Source organism: Pyrus communis, chromosome 11 (genome assembly GCF_963583255.1).
Source record: "Pyrus communis chromosome 11, drPyrComm1.1, whole genome shotgun sequence".
Lineage (NCBI taxonomy): Eukaryota > Viridiplantae > Streptophyta > Magnoliopsida > Rosales > Rosaceae > Pyrus > Pyrus communis.
The window spans coordinates 17,883,277-17,904,031 of NC_084813.1; the positions used below are offsets into that span (position 1 = coordinate 17,883,277).

Consider the following 20,755-nt stretch of genomic DNA (forward strand, 5'->3'; position numbering starts at 1 on the left):
ATATATAATATGCTTGAATTCCAAGAAAATCTCGTCTGATTTTCCTCAATGTCTTCTTCTTCCTTGTAGCGGATCTCAAATGTAATAGTATTGCCGTGGAGTGCTATTGGCATTTTGGCCACGTTTTTTTTATTTGCTTCCCACATTTTGACCACGTTTGTTTTTATTTGCTTCCCACTTTATGTCTCGATCCCTTTTAGGCCTCAACAAAGTTTTAATGTTACTTAGTACTATAATCCACTGATGTTTTTAGGTTTGAATTTGAAATGAATTAAACAAGATTAATTAATGTTAGCATTTGAAAGTAAAAAGGTTTTAGGTTCAAATTTCGTGAATGACGAGTTCGATACCAATTTATTTCTCTCACCTCTCTTAATGTAAATATATTGTTTTATATAAAAATTAATACCAAGATTCCCCAAATGTGTTTTGCTTTTTTAATAGTGTTTCATCTTCACCAAATTCGTGAATTGGTGTTTCTATTTGAAATACCACTCTTATTTTAGTTCAACCACTTATCCAAGTTTAAAACACCACCCACCCTTTAGTAGTACAACACTGGCGGCTAGATTTCAACTCTTGCCTATTTGCTTGTACTTTCTACTTGTTTCTTTAATTTCGAAATATCGGAAATGAATTGAACTTATGTTGGTTGTCTTCGAAAGTCCTCCTAATAGCATCTCACCAAAGTTTGTTACTCCAAACTACACAAGGCAAAAGTTAGCAAACGCCTAAACCACCACTTAATCTAATAGTTTGCATGTCCTATGTACTATTATCGACAAAATGGGTGATGGGTTGTGTTGATGCACAAAATTGAGTCGATTTTGGACCAATGTAAATCTGACAGTAAATCACACATACACACATGAATACAAAGGTATATCATGGTTTACACCGAGTTGGGGCTACATCCACATTGATGTAGATGCAGTTTCATTATGTAAAATGAGAGTTACATTGTTGTTGCTAGAAGGGCTAGAGTTTGTCATATTTTTAAAATGAGCGTGAAGGATCCCTTTTGTAGAATAAGGGTTTCCTCCCCTCTTACATACATCATGAGTTAAGTAGTGAGACCCAAGAGGCAACTTTGCTGCTTTAGCATCGTTGAATAATGGAAAATTTTACATATCCTTTGTTTTCATATTCTTTTTTCGGTGTCTCTTATCACATGTATAACATAAGTCTCATGTAGTGAGAAAAAAAAAATTGTATGAAAAAGAATATGTAAGATTTTGGGACGTAACAAAACCTTTTCCTTCTTCTCTAAATTAAGATGCTATATATATATATATATATATATATATATATAAAATTTTCACTTTTTGATCAAGTGAGCATGAGCGGCTGAATGCGTATTCTCTAGAAACCCTTCAAATTAGTATTTTTTTTTTTCCACTTTTTGATCAAGTGAGCTTGAGTGTGTGTGTGTGTAATTTTCACTTTTTGATCAAGTAAGCATGAGCGGCTGAATGCGTTTTCTCTTGAAATCCTTCAAATTAGTATTTTTTTAATACAGTTGTTGACCGTAAAAATTACAAAGTTTACTTGGCGTGCAAATTGAGTAACTATTGAGCAAATTACGTCTTTCTTGTGAATGTGGACATGCCAACTCCTGACTGAGGTTGATCGGGCAAGTAGAATAGATGTGGTGTGTGTGTGTGTTGAACGCCCTGCTAACTTTTGCATTGGAGCAACTACGACCGAGGAAGGAACACCTCCCGGCCTAGGGTTCTAGAACTTGAAAACAAGGTTATTTAATTCACTGTGAATTTCATGATCTTATGCACCAGGTTCAGCAGCTTCAACTATATCGTGAGAATATAGGTGCGCCGAATTGATATCTTGATGCATATGAAAAGATACTTAAAGGAGATGAGTGTTTTATGATAAATGTTGTTTGGTCGTCAGAATGCCGAACTCTGAAGTGCACATGGGAATAACCGATCATAGCACACTCACTTTGCGTGAGAGTTAAAAGAAGTGACATCTTTTGGCGAAAGAATTATAAATTCTTTACCGATTGAGACTTGGATAAATAATCAAATCCAAATTGAAGATGCTCATAAATTGCTTGATTCTACAGCTGCAGTATTGTTAATCCAAACTGAAGATGTTGCCTGTTGTCAACACAGTGCTGCTAATCTAAACTAAAGGTGTGCTGATTAGACATTTAGGATAATAGTATTTTTCTTAGGATTTGAGAAGGTTTTGCGTAGCGTTTGAGTTTGTTTGTTTGTTGAGTTGAAGAGCTCCTCATGTTGACCAACCACTTCTATTTATAGGGATGGATTTCAAGATAATCAAGCTTTCCAAGGTAAAGTCCTAATAAGACTATGTCTTCTGAGCACCTACTTGGATATCCTTTGACATCTCTTCAATCCCTTCAGGATAACCTAAAACGTCATGAAAAGGTATTATGATCATTATAAGGCAAAAGATATGCAAGTTTTTTCACTCAACGATGAGGATAGAGGTTCTAACTATAAGCAAAACCGATAAACTAGCACTTTTGCAAGTGGCAACAACAAAAGCTGCACATTTCCCTATTTCTTGAGAGATTTTTCAGTATGATTGGTACACGGGATGGTACATCACGTGTTATTATACAAATGGTGGGATACGTGTGTTAAAAAATTAATAACTTAAAAAATAAAAATTTTCACAATTTCTATAAAACACGTTGTATAACACTTGTGTTTTTGTCACAATGAAAAATTTCTCCTATTCCTTTTGCTTTGGTGACCACCAATAAAACTTTGTTAGCAATTTTAACCTGAACTATATCTGAGTAATAGCTTTACAAGTCATATCCCAACTTTTATACAAAAGGAAAGACCTCTTCTATTCTTCCTGGTGGGTGGTTATTTTTTAGGAAAATTAATGGAAATAACTTGAAAATTTTGAGTTTTAACAATAAGGACAAAATAAAGGGTAAAATGAATAATATCAAGTTTGATTTTTTAGTGTAAAAATGTGATTTTTTTTTTTATTAAAGTGAATAGTACCGCGGACTTTTCATTAAAACTCCCGTTTTTTTTTGAGGTTTGGCCAACTTCCAGCTGCAATTTTATATGCCAAAATTACGTGATATGTAGTTATGTACCGACATACGTTATATACAAATATGCCTTAATTCCAAGAAAATCTCGTTTGATTTTCCTCAATTTCTTCTTCTTATTCTTTGTAGTGGATCTCAAATGTAATAGTTGCCGTATGGTGCTATTGACATTTTGACCACGTTTATTTTTATTTGCTTCCCACCTTATGTCTCTATCCCTCTCCAAATGAACAATGCGGCTGGTTTGTTTTCACAAAAGAGGAGTTACAAACATTTTGTGTTTTGACCACGTTTATTTTTATTTGCTTCCCACTTTATGTCTCTATCCCTCTCCAAATGAACAATGCGGCTGGTTTGTTTTCACAAAAGAGGAGTTACAAACATTTTACAAAGAAGGATTCAAATTTAAAACCTCTTCTAATGTATATTATTAAATTAAAAATTAGTCACATGGTAATTAATCCAGCCGGGGTACATCACTTCCTTATTAAATAAAAGATTTTAAGCCACATACGTATGAAATTATTTTCAAACAATACATGTAAAGGTGAGGATATTAAGTAGGAGTCGATTAGAGATTCTACAGGCCCATTATGGAGAGGGAACCTTATTTAAAGAAAAAAAAAGGGAATTAGTTGTGGGATCCACTTCATATCGAACCTTAACAATCTGAACCGTCTATTTTGTAAGTCTTGATTTATAAATCATCTTTGTGAAAATTCAATTCAATGAGAAACCATTTGCCTATTTAATTATCACCATGAAATTTCATTGTTTCTTATAGAACAAAGTGTTTGTCAATTTCTTTGAACTCAATTAGATATCTCAAATATTTCCAATTTGGCTAATATTTTACAAAAATGGTCTATGAGATGCAACTTGAAAAACAGATGATTCAGATCATTGAAATTTGAAGTGGCATGAACCCCACAACTAATCTCTATTTAGAAAAAAAAAAAATTTGAAATCTCTTCCCTTAGGTACCGTTTGGTACGTGGGACGGGACGGAACAGAGTGGGATAAGGCGTTCCGTCCCACGTTTGGTGCGCCTAAAACGGATGGAACGAGCTGTTCTACGGGATGAGTTTTGGGTGAATTTTCGTTCCATCTCACCCCTTTGGAACAACTCGTTCCACATCCGTGGAACACAAAATTATAACCTCTCCGTCTCCTTCTTCTTCCTTCTTGTTTCCATCCGAGGGCATCTTTGCTCCCGCTCCGTTCCGTTCCGTCCTGTCCCGTCCTGTCCCTTCTCATTCCATTCCGTCCCGTCCCGTCTGCATACCAAACGATACCTTAATGAGCTCTCATTCATGACACCCCAAAAAAAAAAAAAAAAAAAAAAAAAAAAAAAAAAAAAAAACCACATATTAACTAAACCGGTCGAATTATATTTGTGAGTGTGAAATATGACGTTTGAATTTACAACACGTTTCATGCTTTCACTTTTTGGCATTGTGTAAGTGTAACGTGTAAATATGACGTCGCATGGTTGGCGGGTGAAAGGACGCGGGTGTTTCTACGTTTCTTTCAAATGCATGGCGCACTAAGAGATGGAGTTTAGCTTGAGTTTCTCATGCGTTTTACACTTCTGTTTCCACCATCCAAAGTCGGCGAAGTTGGGTTTCCAACAGCCTACCTCCATCTGAAAGGACAATTATCAAAGAGATGATGTAAATTTTGGGATTTGACTATAATATTTACACGTAATTAACACAATATATTTTATTTAATATATTCACATGAAATATATATGCTGTCAGATGGGATTGTATTACGTGTAAGAATTGTAGTCGATCCTGTAAATATAACGATGGTTGGAAAAGTTAGCAAGTTAGCAATTTAATTTAGGGAATTGTTATTAACACTTAAAAAATTTCATTCTACATTATGTATGTTTCATTCTAATTATAGAAAGTTTAGAGTGCCAAATGAGATTTTTAGAATGCTAATAACAATTCCTTTTAATTTATTTTTATTTAATGTACTTTGGTGTTTTATATCTTAAATTCTTTTAGTAGAATAACGATTATGATTCATTTCCTGTTTTTTTACTCGGGTTCAAGATTACTTCCTAGTTTATTTATTGTTTTATATTTGTTTCATGATTACGTCTTCTTAAATACAACTCTTGTAATCTGACAAGCCGTAGTTCTTTCTTTATGTAGCCATCTTCTATTCTAATCCCTTTCCATCCCTTTCCATCCCTTCCCCTCACACATTACTTTTTGTCTTATTATCTCTATAAAAAAATCAATATAAAATGTTAACGTGGATTAACCGTGACCGTTCAAATAGGAGGGCATAAAAGGGTATAGAGATTAGGAGGGTAGAGAATCCTCCTCCGTCAAATTATGGTCTTCTTCTATATTTTATTCAATGGAATAAAATTTAAAATTTATGATCAATTTTTATTCTTTTCTTGTCATTCGAATTTGTCTTTATGCTAAAATTCGCCACAAAATCACTAAAAATAAAAAAAATCAAACAAATAAAAAAAATCAAACGCATTCAAAATAACTAAAAATTATTTTGAAATCAATTTGTTTTCTTCTATTCCTTTTTTATCCAAAGTTCAACCTACATCATCTGTAATAGTTTAAAACAAAACAATTTCAATTTATACTATCATCTAAATTCCTGTATTTGAAATCCTTCTTATAGGATTTTTAGGTACCTGCGCAAAGAGGTTAAAATCACACAAAATACTTGCAAGAGAACAACGTAGTTGTAGTATAAACTGCTTAAGTAAGGTCGTTTTCCGCAGGCTGAATAATTTATGTAAATACCAAATCTTAATTAATTATTTGAAAACAAAGTTTGGAATAGGTTGATTTTATGACCTATAATATTAAAAACGAATTTTAAATTAAACAATTAAATAAATTGACAAAGTAAAGAAAACAAAAGAAAACGTTTGGAAAATCAAATTGTAAAACCCTAGGGTTCTGCTGTCCCCTTAACAATCTTATGTAGATTTACCAATTACTTATGAATTACACATGCAACTTTGAAGGTTAGGTTTTCCTAATGCATATTCTACTCGTGGTATTCAAGCTAGAACGTATATCAAACATGCAATCCGTTTGTGGTATTCAGATCAAATATGAACATGCATGACTTATTACGCTTTGTAAAAACCCTTTGAAAAACCATGCAACCCCTAGAACGAGGTATTCATCCTAGGTGAAATTACAACTATCAATCACAAGAAGCAATACTCAATTTCCTAGAGGTATTCCAATCGAATTGCATCCGATTACTTATCTAAACATCCTAATGGTGGCTAAGCAATAAGATATAGAGACAGTTTAAAGCACATTGATTAATAATTCAAAGTATGCATGTATAATATCATAAACAATTAAATAAAAACTACATATTCATGCTAAGGCTCAAAGTATCGCCCTAGCAAACGAAATTAGTTACTAACAATCATAAAACAAAATACTATTAAAAACATGGATATAAAACACCTTGAAAATAAACTTGAATCTTCCAAAGCAATTCTCCAAATAGTGTGTGCGTTTTCCCTTTTTAACCTATAATGGCTAAAAAGCCTTATTTATATTACTACAAAATAAAATACTTCCTAGAAAAGGTCTTAGAATAAAACTAGGAAACATAATAAAATAATAAAATAGAAAATAAATAGTTTCCTATTTGAACTGAAATTCGGACTTCTCAGAAAAATGGACTTTTGACCAACCAAATCAACTCCGATTTGGTCCCAAAAGGTCCCTTTCAAAAGCTAAAGACGTTCCCTACAAATCCTCAGAAGGAATCTTCCTCAAAATATGCCATTTTGACCTCCAAAATACCCAAAACGTCCAGAAATGTCAATTTGGGAAAGCTGCGCGCTGAGCCTTAAATTCATCGCCACGGTCAAACAGCTTGGTAGAAAAATTTGGAATTTTGACACAATCTTGAAAGGTACACAAACATCCTCTAACTGAAATCACTCTAAAATTCATCATTTTGATCACTTTTTACTCCAAAGGAAGTCGAATATCCTACATTGGAAATATATAATAAAGTATCAAAATTCTACCAAAATAACCAATAAATTAATACTGAGATTAAGGTAAAATATATGGTATAATATGGACTCATCACCTTCCTTCCAAATGGGCATATAGTGTCAAGATTTTATCCTTGTGTGATTAGAAAAAGACTTCACATTAGGCATGGTTCAAACAAAAGGACATGAAATACAAAAGTAGACATAAACATCAAAGCCAGTTGGATTATTGATCGATGCATAAAGTAGTTGAAAAGGGTGTATGGCATTAAACGTGTGGAAAAAACGCAGGCCATACCTCAATCAAATTAGAGTTGTGGGTGCCCCTAAGCCTAACTTCAGTTTCATTGGACAAGGAATGAATGAATGAACGAACGCATGCTTTAAGAGGAGTTCGATCGCATCCACCTAACAAAAGATGAAAGGGGTTGGCCTAATTTGGTGGCAGCTTCTTACCAGATAGGATAAACGAGGTATATATATGGGGTTATATTATATATATATATATATAGCGGACTCGTTCATCTCTTTGTTTTGGAAGTGAATGATTTTGCAACTAGTTGTGAGTTGTGATTGATTTCATACAGGAGCCTTGATTGTTTTTCCTACTGTTTAAATTATTATAATTAGATACTTTCTTCTTGATGGGGTGTGTACATAACACAAAGACAGCGCCTATTATAGACAAATATACAAGTTGGGTTACTTTTCCCAATTAAAGTTGTACTATATATAAATTAATCTAATTAATTAAATGGTTTTAAGAAAGATTTGGATTTGGGTGTAGTGGAAGACCACAATATTTAAGTCAAGTTTTTTAAGACAAGAAGCAATAGTAATTTTCATTAACACACACGAACACACAAACAAAATTACAAGGGTTGCCGTATGAGTACATTTTTTAGTGACCAATACATTGATTGGAAGATAATTCGCACAAATAAACATAAACAGTAAATTCCTAACGGCTACCACAAACATCTCCCTACCAGTACAAGTACCTCGGTCAAATCCACCACAAAGATTGCAGGCGCATCAGACCTATATTGAGGCACACGCAATTTCATCACTGGCAAGCGAGACCACAAAAACCATCACTGACAAGCGAGGCCACATCACTCGCTAGGCGAGATATTACCTTCTAAATGCGGTACTTAAAAACATACACTAATCCGAGAACGGAGTCCACCGTTGGCTTAACTCCACCGATCGGGTCCCCTCTGCCTGAGATGATACCGTATCTGTAAGATCCGCCGCTCTTGCAAACCAAGCATTTTTTTTATTCTTTTTAATATGTTTAGCTGAGTTAGTTACGCTGGTTAAGAGAATCTTCTTCTTAGCATTTCTCATCAACATTACAACTGCGCTAGTTAAATATATTTTAAAATTAACTTCGTTGCCAAAGGAGTGACCATGAAGTAGAGGCTTATAATTAAATTATATATATAACAGTAAACATCATGTTGCACATGCATAGTTGACTCATCCCTCCCGGCCCTCTATAAACATAGGCTTGTTTCTGACTCCAGAAATCACTTGTGAACTACACAATTACACATGCCAAAACAGTATTAGAAAGAGAGAGAGAGAGAGAGAGAGAGAGAGAGAGAGAGAGAGAGAGAGATGGGAAACATGAAGTGCGTAAAGAACTCCAACGCGATCATCATCCTGGTTCCATATCCCGCACAAGGACATGTCACTCCCATGCTTAAATTAGCTTCAGCCTTCCTTAGCCAAGGCTTCAAGCCAGTGATGGTCACTCCAGACTACATTCACCACCAGATTGTCCGAAAAGTCGAACCCAAGGAAAAGATTTTGTGCATGCCAATCTCGGATGGATTGGACAAGGACACCCCGAGGGACTTCTTTGCCATCGAGAAGGCCATGGAGGACAACATGCCAAGCCATCTGGAAAGCCTTGTCCGTCAACTTGATAAGGATGGTGATGAAGTTGTGTGCGTTGTTGTTGATTTGTTGGCATCGTGGGCTATAGATGTAGCCAATCGATGCGGAGTAGCCTGTGCTGGGTTTTGGCCTGCTATGCATGCCACTTATCGCTTGATCACTGCAATTCCAGACATGATCAGGACAGGTCTCATTTGTGCTGATACAGGTTAGTTGTTTATATATTTTCTATAGTATATGCATCATGCATGATATCAATCAATGTCTTCATTTCTCCTTCATATTTTCCCTCATTTTGTGTCTTTGTTCGGAAGAATAACTTACATGATATAAGTGCACTAGCACTATAACGTTTTGTGTTAATAGTACAACAACATGTGAATAAAATTGATATATTTGTCAATATATTTGTGGCATGAAAAACTCCTTTGATCAGTACTATATCTTCAAGTTGTCATTTCTATATGAGTATATTGTTACTTATTCCAACTTGATCATATTGTTTATCACACCTTTTTGTATAGATTATTTGGACTTAATTAATGTGTTCTAGACTTCTACTAAGAGATGTAATAACTAAACTGTATTGTTGGGCTCCTAAGTAGAAGAAGTGCATTTATTTTCATTTACAAATCAAAGTCTAACACATGCGCGCGCGCACACACATATACACACACACATACAAGTTGCTTATTAAAATTACAATATATACATATATACATATGTCAATTTTCATTTGTCAGTCAATAATTTTATAGTACATGTAGGCATTATTCTAATTAGGAACAACATGTTATATGGGGTGTGCTTCCATTAAACACACATAATACACACACGTATTATGTGCGTGTGTGTGTATTATTTTATTTTATTTTTTAACAAATGATGTTATCTAGACACATGTGCTTCAGTTAAAAACACATGTATTATGTGTGTGTGTATCTATATATATATATATATTTTTTTTTTAACAAACGATATTATCTATAAGAGAGTGAGAGGAGGTGGGCTTAGCCTCACAATATGGGTTAGCAATAATGTGGTTCAAATTTGCGTTTGACGAGAATTGAACCTAAAACCTCTTACTTATAAATGAAACGGACTACCACTAGATCGTATTACTAAATGAAATTACGTTTATGTATTGAGGTAAGCAAGTTGGACAAGTACGTTATTGTTGTTAGGGTTCAATCCATATATTGATACCTAATCAGCTAGTCTTCCCAAAAGGTTGTAGCTCTAATTTATTTATAAAAGTTTGAACTTGATGTTTTCTATATTATGTTTGGATATATAAAAAGCTCCACAAGGTTATAAACAAGATTCTAAAAGACGCTAGGCACTAGTCGGGTAGCGGGTTAGGGCCTAAAGTCTAGGCGGATTTAAGTAAATCTATTATATTTAGTGTAAATAAGTGTCTGCTTATACTTAAAATATATATAATTTCATCATAAACTATAAACAAAATGACAAATATATATATATATATATATATATATATTATGAAGTATTTGAAAATAATAAAAATATGGGGAATAAGGATATAATGTGTGTTCATTTAAGTATGCAACAAGTCTCTTACAATTTATTGAAAAAAAATAAAATGCAAAATGAAAGTTATCTATTTTCTATCTAAGTGAGTCGCGATCTTAGTGGGTGCCTATGCATGTTTGGACGGGCTAGACGGATGCCTAGGCGATCTAGGAGCCCTTTCTTAAATTTCAAATACCTAAGTATTAATCGGAGTGATGGTCAACCGTCTAGCGCCTAAACAATGCCTAAACGGCGCTAAGGGGGGAATTTGTAGAACAGTGGTTATAAATATGTTTATACAACACCGATAAATATATGGTCGACCAAAAATATCAGTTATCAGTGGAAGTTCACATGAGAACCCAATTGAATATATTAATCAAGGCATATGAACTTCGTCACCGTTGAACGTGTGTCAATTAGTTGAACATGACATTAATTTTTGTAATTTAAAGATAATTAAAATAGACACGTTCCAACATTAACGAGGCAAAAAATTGGTTGCGAAAAATCACGTGTCCTTGTGGATAGATTATTTTATGTCTGGATTTTATTTTTTTATTTTTATATAATGATATATTTATAATAAGTGATAAGAAATAAATTGGTTGTGAACTCGCTATTTTTGAAGTGAACAGAAATCTTACTAGATCGTAGCATTAAGGGACATTGTATATATATATATATATATATATATATATATATATATATTTTTTTTTTAACTTCGGCTGTATGCGGTCACATCCCGGCCCTAGCGGGACCACTTCCCGGGCCCGACTCCACCGTAGCACGATATTGTCCGCTTTGAGCCCCCAGCACACCCTCACAGTTTTGTTTCTGGGAACTCACACGAGAATTTCCCAATGGGTCACCCATCCTGGGAGTGCTCTCGCGCGCTACTCGCTTAACTTCGGAGTTCCAATGGAACCCTAAGCCAGTGAGCTCCCAAAAGACCTCATGCTAGGTAGAAATGAGAATATACATATAAGGATCACACCCTTGAGTGATGTGGGATGTCACACATAACCTTACCCCTTATAATACAAGAAAAGAAAAGAAAAAATGATAAAAAAGAATTACATCTAGTCAGGAGGAACATTTTATCTTTTATTTCAATCACGTATTCCATTTAAAATTTCAAATGCTGTAACAATTAAAGTCATTTGTATTTCTTCTGAAGTCTCATGTATTATATTTATTGATCACATTGTTGATCGTATTTTTCATACGAGTTAGACCATATCTTGTACATCACTGAATCTCACGTATGAATATGTATGAGTTAACACCTTGATATAAATAAAGCTCGTTTAGATGTGCTTTTAAAATGACTGAAAGTGCTTTTGGTGAAAAAATTTTTGGAAACAATCCTTAATAAAAATATTAGTAAATCCTGGAAAAACATTTAAAGTGCTTCTTGTAGAAAGCACTTAAAGTGCTTTTAGAACCCAAAAATATTTTCTCTAAAAGTGTTTTCAATCATTTAAAAAACACAACCAAACGAGCCCATAGTTTCATAATATTAAGACACTAACGTGATACCCTACTATTGTGCTATTGTTATACTATTGGCAGGATTTCCAAAACAACTAGGTGGTATATGCTTACCTAATCAGCCTGTGCTCTTTACTGAAGAGGTGCCATGGTTGATTGGCACTCCAGCTGCAAGAAAAGGAAGATTCAAATTTTGGACTAGAACCCTAGAACGATCGAAAACGCTTCAACAGATCCTTGTAAATTCTTTCCCAAATGAATATTCCATCAATGATGAACAACAACTTCTCGGTGATCAATTGGTTAAGAGCACCAAAACCCAACAACCACTTGTTTTCCCAATTGGTCCTTTAAGCAAGCACACAACCACCAAGAACCCTAGCTTTTGGGAAGAAGACACAAGCTGCTTAAACTGGCTAGACAAGCAAAACCCTAACACAGTTGTTTACATCTCTTTTGGAAGTTGGGTTAGTCCAATCGGAGAGGGTAAGGTGAGAAGCTTGGCCTTGGCACTTGAAGCTTTGAGAAAGCCATTCCTTTGGGTGCTTGGATCTTCATGGCTTGGAGGGTTACCAATTGGGTACTTGGAAAGAGTAGCAAAACAAGGCAGAGTTGTATCATGGGCACCACAAATGGATGTCTTGCAACACAAGGCAGTGGGATGCTATCTCACACACTGTGGGTGGAATTCAACAATGGAGGCCATTCAATGCCAAAAGCCTCTCCTGTGCTATCCAGTGGCTGGGGACCAATTTGTAAATTGTTCATACATTGTGAACGTGTGGAGGATCGGGGTGAAACTAAGTGGGTTTGGACAGAGAGATGTTGAGGAAGGATTGAGAAGGGTGATGGAGGAGGATGAGATAAGCAACAGGATGAGGAGGCTAAATGAAAGGAGTATGGGAGATGACGCTAATTTGAGAGTTGTGTCCAATCTCACTGCTTTCACTGATCAGTTTAAGGTGTTAGCACTTGAGTATTCCAATAATGGTGTTTATGACTATGATTTCTAGATTAATTATTCTATTTCATTCTTATGTAATTTTGGTAGAGAGAGGTTTTTTTTTTTTTTTTTTTTTTTTTACTGTTATTATGTAGGGTGATACTTACGTCAAATTAAATTATAGCGTTGGAAGGAGATTTGAACTTGAGTGCATGAAGGAGGATATCCACTGTAGTAAATGTAGCCACTGCACGTCTACAATGAATTTAAAAAACTTTAGACTGCAGTTAGTTTAATTAAGTTGTAATTAGTTGACTCCTTGAACTTTCTTAATCAACTTGATGAGGACTACGCATAAACCAGAGCCAAAATAAACATAAGTTAAACACAAAAGAAAAGGAGAGACGTTCAAGCAACACAAAGAAGTTTCCCAAATCTTTTTGTAATTTTTACGCGTGACAAGTTACATAAACGACTACATACATAGGCATGCACTTAAGTAAGAAAACTATGGTACTTTATTTAGTAGAGATTAATTCATAAAAAGAAACTGGCTAGGGCTAATGATACATGCATTTGGTGCAAAGGGAGTTACTTGAAGAATAAGGGTGTGTTTGAGAAAATTATCTTCATTAGTTGATAAAGAATGTCATTATATACATAGTTGAGTACAAATGTGGACGTAATTATATTGACTATAGTAGATGTGCGCACAGTTTGCATCAGAATTTGAATTTACTCCTCACACGTTAGATTGGTTTAAAATAAAGTATCATTTGTATCCCAAATATATAGTACAATACACTGGATACAAACGATGTTCTTATTCTACCATTCTTCATTTCTATCAATGTGATTTGATAGTCAAAACCATTTATTTTTTGGGTCACTTAAAATCACCTAGCAAAAAATCAACATTGCAAAGATTTAGTTTTTTTTTTTTTTTTTAATCGCCAAAGCCTGAGGTATCTCACACCTCGAAGGATATGACTAATCTCCAATGGCGCCTTGAAAGGTTAAAGACATTTCAGCCCACCCCTGACCATCTTCAAATGACACACTTCTTTCTAAATCTTTTTAAATAGGAAATTACCGTGTTTTGCCAGCTTTGTGCCTCGAACTCAAGACTAAGGAGCATACCTAACTTTATATGGCATTTTCACTAGACTACTTGCGATATGGTCGTTGCAAAGATTTAGTTGGAATAATTCTTGGAGAATTACTAAGAAGATGAACTAATCATTAAATAACATTTTGCATGGTGAAAAAAAAGAAGATAAAAGATAAAGGAAATGTAGCTAGCACGAAAAATAGCCAATCACAGCATACACTGAACTCTCAAGAAAAAAAAGGCTCTAATTGATATTCCAAATCATGATTCATGATTAAGTTGGAATTGTTTCACTTTGTGCGTGTTGGTTTCATGGCTTTTTTTTTATTATTATTTTTTATTTTAAAGATACAAATTAGATAAAATCACCCCTATTACAATAAGTACCAATGCAATTATGTAACAATGCTTTGTCATAGGTGGCAAGGTTTTGTCCCAAACATGAAAATTATGATACATAAATTCCGTACTAATAACAGCATTCGCTAAAAAATTTGCTTCTTTAAACATGATTCTAAGTGATCACATAAAAAACCGAAGCCAACCATTTGATATATTCTTAAATGTACCTCAAACGCCAAATAATAGAACAAACCCCTTTCATATAATTAATGACCAACTTGGAATCACATTCGAGACACACTTTTGTGTTGGTTTACAGTCGGAAAAGAGGGAGTGACGTTTTCCTTCCTGGCTTTTATTTTTTTATTTTTTATTTTGACCCTTCATTTGGTTACCAAGTCAAATTTCAGAAGAAAAAAGCTTGATATTCTTCAAAAATATATACAGTAAAGCCGTTTTAAAAAAAGATTTAAAAAAGAATAATCCTTTTAAAGTCATAAATTTTTTAAGAAAGCTAACGAAAATTCTAAATTTTTTTTAGTTTTAATGGAAAAAAGACAAATAAACGTGTAGTGAATAGTACCAGAAAAAGGTAAAAACGTACTTTTTTGTTAAAAAATGAACAGTACTAGAAGTGCTTCATTAAAACTCTCTAAAAAATTTTATACTAATTTGAGACCAATTTATGTATAAGAGTAAACTACACAACGTAATATGTTATAATTTTTCTAAGTCACATATTAAGGACACTTTTTGCACTACTTCATACCCATACTTTTAGTTAACTGATTTTTCATATTGATCTTACGTGACAGATTGATTTGATAGAGAACAAAAGAAAGTTATTCAATGTATACAACAGGGCCTTGAGCATAGAAGAACGCCTACAAGTAAAGAACGTAGGTATGTTCAATAAATAAAATACTTGATGCCCATAGAATTCTATTTAAGAAAACAACATTCTTTAAGGATACATAAAGTTTTTTGTTTTTTGTTGTTTTTTTTTTTTTTACATACGATATTATCTACATTAAGGGAAGAGATGAAGTTAGTCTCATAATAACAATAATATAGCTCAAACTCGCATTTGTTGAGTATCGAATCTAAAACATCTCACTTACAAGTGAAGATGAATATCACTAGACTATAGTACTAAGTGTATTAAGTAAGTGTAATGCTAGGAAGACAAAAATTTTAAACTAAAAATTTACAAACCAAATAATGTGTCAGCAATAAGAAATAAGCACATTAATCAATAGTTAATAATTTAATCATTAATAACTATATCATTTGGTTTGCAAGATTAATTTAAAAAATTTAATTTCCCTAACACGATCCATTAAGCAATTGCCTCCTTAAAATTGTAAATTTGGTTTCAACCTAATTTTATGGTTTTATAGAGGTTGTACTGTAAAATCTGATTAGTTTCACATTTTAATCCTCCTTTTCATTTTCCCCAGACATTTATTATACAGTTCAACTACCTAAGGTAATATATATTTACAATTATATTCGTATTTGTATTATCTTATTTTATTCAGTTGCATATCTTGTAGTTCCTTCAATTCCCTGCTTGGTTGCTGAGAAAATACGACAAAGAGAAAACTTGGATTTGAGATCTTCCTGTTTGTGGATTGCTTCTGTGGACTTCAATATTCAGTTCAACAAGTTCATTTGATTTAATTAAAGCTCAGCTGAGAGGTGCAAAGATTTTCTCTGCAGATTTTTTTTTTCTTTTATCAGGAACTGAATTTAGCTACAGGTTCTTATTCCCTCTGCTTGTTTATACAATTTATACTTTTGTGCTTTTCAATTAATTTTAATTTTTTTGCTGCTGCTATTGAATTGCTTTCCTTTCACGCTTTATCTACTGTTTGGCTGGTGAGAAAGTGAAATGAATTAGAAAATCAGATTATGTCATGATCAATCACCGTGTTTCCCATTCAATTCAAGTCAAGTCTTATACTTTCAAGAATTTGATGATAATAGAAATCAAAGATACAAACTTTTCGTTTTTTTTTTCATTTCTTTTCTAAATTTTCTCAGCAACCAAACAGAGGATAATGAGGGGGCAAAAATGATATGTCATTAATCTGTACATTATTCTGAACTTGTTGCGGGTCTTAGCTCGTAGCTACCGCCATGGCGGTTGTTGTGTTTTGGATTACTTTGGTGAGTAATTACACTTGACATGTTTTTGCAGGGGTGTGTTTGTAATCTTTGTAGTTGGGCCAGTATGAACGGAAACTACAGCAATGCAAGTGCGAGTTCCAGCTCGAGTTTAGATAGCAGCACTCACGGTACGGAGGATGATCAAACCATTGCAGTCATCTTGGGAGAAGAGGAAAAGCTGAAATTTGATGGCACGCTTGGGAAAAGACTGTGCCACTTAAATTCGATTCCTGTATGTTCCTCACTCGTCATTATGTATATGAACGTATGTATTCATTTGTCATATCAATTCTATCGAAAAACTAAGCCCATCTCTTTTGGTTGTTATGAGTGGGAAATAGCTAATGTGTGCTTTTGACGACGCACAGAGTAGAATAGTCCAAGAATCTGCTCAGGTGGTTTGGTTTTTATTCCGAGTAAAATCTCCAAGTTCAGAACTGAAGTGTCATTCTTAATTGCTGATCTTTGGTCACCAAATCTACATCTGAATTCTAGTGTGATAAAAAAACTTGCAGTGAATTAACACAAGTATATTTTTATGTAAGTTAATGATGCAGGCAGAAAATAGGGATGTGCTAACTAATTCACACCCTTTCACACTTCATGATAACTGGGAATTGGAGGTGTTACTTATACATGCCTTTAGACGTAAATTTGTGCTGGTATAGAAATGTATGTAGTATGTGATATGAAATCTTGTTGCTACTTAGATGCGGGCCTTTGATACTTTTGACACACTAATTTTTCTTCTTTAGATGAGCACACTATTTTCCTGTCTCATATGCAATTGATTGCTATGTCTGTTGGAATTGAGGAGACATTTTTCAAACGCCGATAAGTCTATTTTACTTGTTTAATTCTTGCTCCACTGTATGAGATAGGTTGTTTGCTCCTTTATCTTAAGATAAAATAATACACTCTCCGCCTACCGTCTGAGCAGTGCATATACGTATGAGCTAACCCTGTTGTCCATTTGACTGAAAATTGGGTAGCTTATTGGTATTTAACTGGATATAAATATGTACTCACTGATTTATTGTCCATTGCAGCACACTCCCCGGGTAAATGGGGAGATACCTGATGTGAATGATGCAACCCAAGACCATGAGCGCCTGTCAGCAAGGTTGTAATTTCTGTAATGAGCTCTCTACACAATTTCCGTAACGAGCTTTCCTTTATTCAGTGCTTATAGTACACCACGGGTTAGACAACATAGTTTGATCATAACTTCACAAATTTTATTTTCACAAAACAAACTTTAGAAAAATCCTTCTTTCTTTTTTCTGAAAAGGCAGGGGTGGGGTTTATTGTGAACTGCTCATTGCAAATATCCCGGTATCCTTTGCTACTTTCCTTTTGGGTATTATTTGTTGGTGAACTACTGAGAGATGTAGCTATGACCGAGCAGCTTGTTGTGCACTTGGGTTTGTAATGGATGATTTGGTAGCAGGAAGAATCATCTTGATTGTAATATCTTTTTATTGGTTCAGGCTGGCAACGTATGATTTATCTGAACTGCAGATCAAGGGCGATGGAAACTGTCAGGTTTGGCTACAATAATTAATTTATCACCTTATTGTTTTCAAAGATTTGCATCTGTTGACATTCTATTTATCTTTATACATTGATTTGAAACGCAAAGGCATACCACATGTATATTGTTATCATTTTATGTATTTGTTATTTTGTTCACTTGGGTTAAGTCGGTGTAACCCTTGATTTATCAACCTACATTAATTCGTTTACATCCCTCTTTTTCTCTTTTTGGGAGGAGAGGGGTTTTCGAGTAATTCCAAGATATTTGGTTAATATGCTGCAGTTTCGAGCAGTAGCAGATCAATTGTTTCGGAATCCAGAATACCACAAGCATGTAAGAAAACAGGTGATAAAGCAGGTACGGCTGATGAAGCTCCTTTCAGTCCATTCATTTCTTAACTTAGTTTAGTTATGTACCTTGACCTAATATTTTCATTTATTACTAGTAGTTGATATGCAAATCTTAGTACTTCACTGTATGGAGTGGACGCAAAATCTTAGGAGTAACACTAGGATAGCCGTTTATGTTTGCAATTTTCCTTGCTTTTCGAATTTCAAAAAAAATGGAGCTTAATTCTAGTTGCACGTTTTCTGTATGTTTCAGCTAGAGCATCACAAAAAACTATACGAAGCTTATGTCCCAATGAAGTACGGACACTACCTGAGGAAGATGAAAAAGTTAGATTTCTGCGTTCATGCCTATTATTTACTGAAAATTTTGAGACATTTTGCAATATATATATTGAACTGTTACTAAAATTTAAATTGATTTTGTACACAAAACTATGGCACTAGAACCGGGGAGTGGGGAGATCATCTTACACTACAGGCAGCTGCAGATCGAGTAAGTTTGACTCTCCTCATTTTTCTCCCTTTCGCCAGGTTCTTTTAAGGTCACTTAGTGAAAATGCTTACTTTCTTCTTCACCCCACCGTTATTTAAAAAGTAGTTTCAGTGAGATCAAAGTAAAGAATTGTAAACCATTGTTTCTTTGCATATGTTGATTCTTCTGTTTGCTCTCTGGTAACTCCATCATGGTTTTGTTCTTTCCCGCTTTATATAATGCTGAGTTTCACAGTGATTGGTTTCTAACAGTTGCGGATTCTTCTGTAGTTCGGAGCCAAGATTTGTCTAATCACCTCTTTTCGGGACACTTGCTACATCGAGATTCTTCCTAAAGATGGGAATCCTACGCGAGGTATATCTCATTTGCTCGCTTTATCTTTATTTGAATTAAGTCGTGAAAGTCGAAAGAAAATGCACAATGTATTTATTAACCAAGTGGTACTGATATGCTGTGGAAAATCAAGCCAAACTTGCCAAGTTGGGCTTTTGGATGGAGTTAAGTGCGTAACTTGATATGTACGTGTGGGTTTAAACTTCGTAATAAAAATTTAACAAGGTTGCGATTGTTTGTATTTGGACTTTTGTGTGTTTTCAGAGCTTTGGCTGAGCTTTTGGAGTGAAGTGCATTATAACTCCTTGTATGCAAGTGCTGGTGCTGAACTAAACTATTACTTATACTTCTCATTTGCAATTAGTTTCTGCTTGACACTTTGGTATCGCCACCATTCCAAATATAATCAGTCCTCTGATTCTTTTTTACGAATCTGTTTACAGATGTTCCGTCAAGAACTCCCCGAAAGAAGCATTGGCTGTCATTCTAGCGGTATTTCAAACGGTCTTTGGTTTCAAAATAGTCCATATACAAGTTACATTAGCAAGTGTATTATGGTGATGAGCATTGTAACTTGGTGTAAACTAACAAGAATTCAGATCTTTCTTTTCGCCGGCATGCCGGAAATTAGACTTTAGATATCTGTAAATAGAACTTACATGTTAAAAGGATCACATAGCTTTTCTATGTTTGTGTTTCTAACTTTCTACGGATTCTTGTATAAAGAGCATTAACGAACTAAGTTGACACTGAAAAATTGGACTCCCCATTTCATTTGGAACGAATTGCAAGTAATATGCGGTTTTAAGTCATCTCGCACATCGGTTGGCAACTGAACATCGTCTGCGCAATATGAGCAATTTGAACTCGTAACCTCTTTTATAAAGTGAGTGTAAAAACGTCACTAGACCAAATGATCATTAGATTCAGCGGGTGAATTAGGGTTACGTATGTAATATCCTATGAACTTAAGGTTATGTATGTAATATCCTATGAACTTAAGATCTCTTATTGCAAGAGAGAAATAAAAAAGCACCTAATGTTTTACCTTGGGGCATTGCTGCCGACCTTCTCAATAATCCAACTTACTCGACTCTATTTCTCATTCTATAAAATTAGACGTGTTATAAATATGTAAAAGTTAGAGAGATAGCCTTTACTAGTGACAGGAGTGAAGCAGGTGTAAAATATCACACATAAACTATAACACAAGAGGATGACAAATAAAAGAGAGAGGAATAGATACTGAAGTTATTAATCTTTCTTTCTTCTTTGTATTCTCTCTATATCCTTTAACTGCAGTCGGAGCGCTCTATTTATAGAGTGGCTCCATACAAACAAGTTCTTACAGTTTGAGATTTACATCGCATGTTTTGAAAAACAATCATTTTGTTTCCAAAGTCTATTTCAATTTACAAGAGCATTGACAATGCGTGTGTGGGCATTCATAACAATGCCAA

At 34.3% G+C, this 20,755-nt stretch overlaps 2 protein-coding genes across 3 annotated transcripts; both read left to right on the forward strand.

Moving 5' to 3' along the window:
• The first annotated feature begins 8,677 nt into the window (after window positions 1-8,677).
• LOC137749231 (UDP-glycosyltransferase 82A1-like) lies at window positions 8,678-13,048 on the forward strand. The gene is made up of 2 exons (XM_068489340.1): window positions 8,678-9,195; window positions 12,096-13,048. The coding sequence occupies exons 1-2, from the start codon at window positions 8,706-8,708 to the stop codon at window positions 13,025-13,027; spliced, it is 1,422 nt and encodes a 473-aa protein (XP_068345441.1). The 5' UTR covers window positions 8,678-8,705; the 3' UTR covers window positions 13,028-13,048.
• A 2,857-nt stretch (window positions 13,049-15,905) lies between these two features.
• On the forward strand, window positions 15,906-20,004 carry LOC137708223 (OVARIAN TUMOR DOMAIN-containing deubiquitinating enzyme 11-like). 2 transcript variants are annotated; one of them, XM_068447255.1, is made up of 10 exons: window positions 15,906-16,111; window positions 16,614-16,814; window positions 17,632-17,705; window positions 18,073-18,127; window positions 18,402-18,464; window positions 18,723-18,796; window positions 18,914-18,962; window positions 19,232-19,316; window positions 19,560-19,616; window positions 19,739-20,004. In XM_068447255.1, the coding sequence occupies exons 2-10, from the start codon at window positions 16,647-16,649 to the stop codon at window positions 19,783-19,785; spliced, it is 672 nt and encodes a 223-aa protein (XP_068303356.1). In that variant the 5' UTR covers window positions 15,906-16,111; window positions 16,614-16,646; the 3' UTR covers window positions 19,786-20,004. The 2 variants fall into 2 exon arrangements, with proteins under 2 accessions (XP_068303356.1, XP_068303355.1); XM_068447254.1 differs by having other exon boundaries at window positions 15,910-16,111; window positions 18,402-18,476.
• The last annotated feature ends 751 nt before the right edge of the window (window positions 20,005-20,755 follow it).

Coding starts and splice junctions, on each gene's coding strand:
- LOC137708223 (XM_068447254.1), top strand. CDS start 16,647: ATGAACGGAAACTACAGCAATGCAAGTGCGAGTTCCAGCTCGAGTTTA. Junction 16,815..17,631: donor GCCACTTAAATTCGATTCCT/GTATGTTCCTCA, acceptor TGTCCATTGCAG/CACACTCCCCGGGTAAATGG. Junction 18,797..18,913: donor TACCTGAGGAAGATGAAAAA/GTTAGATTTCTG, acceptor CTATGGCACTAG/AACCGGGGAGTGGGGAGATC.
- LOC137749231 (XM_068489340.1), top strand. CDS start 8,706: ATGGGAAACATGAAGTGCGTAAAGAACTCCAACGCGATCATCATCCTG. Junction 9,196..12,095: donor TCTCATTTGTGCTGATACAG/GTTAGTTGTTTA, acceptor TACTATTGGCAG/GATTTCCAAAACAACTAGGT.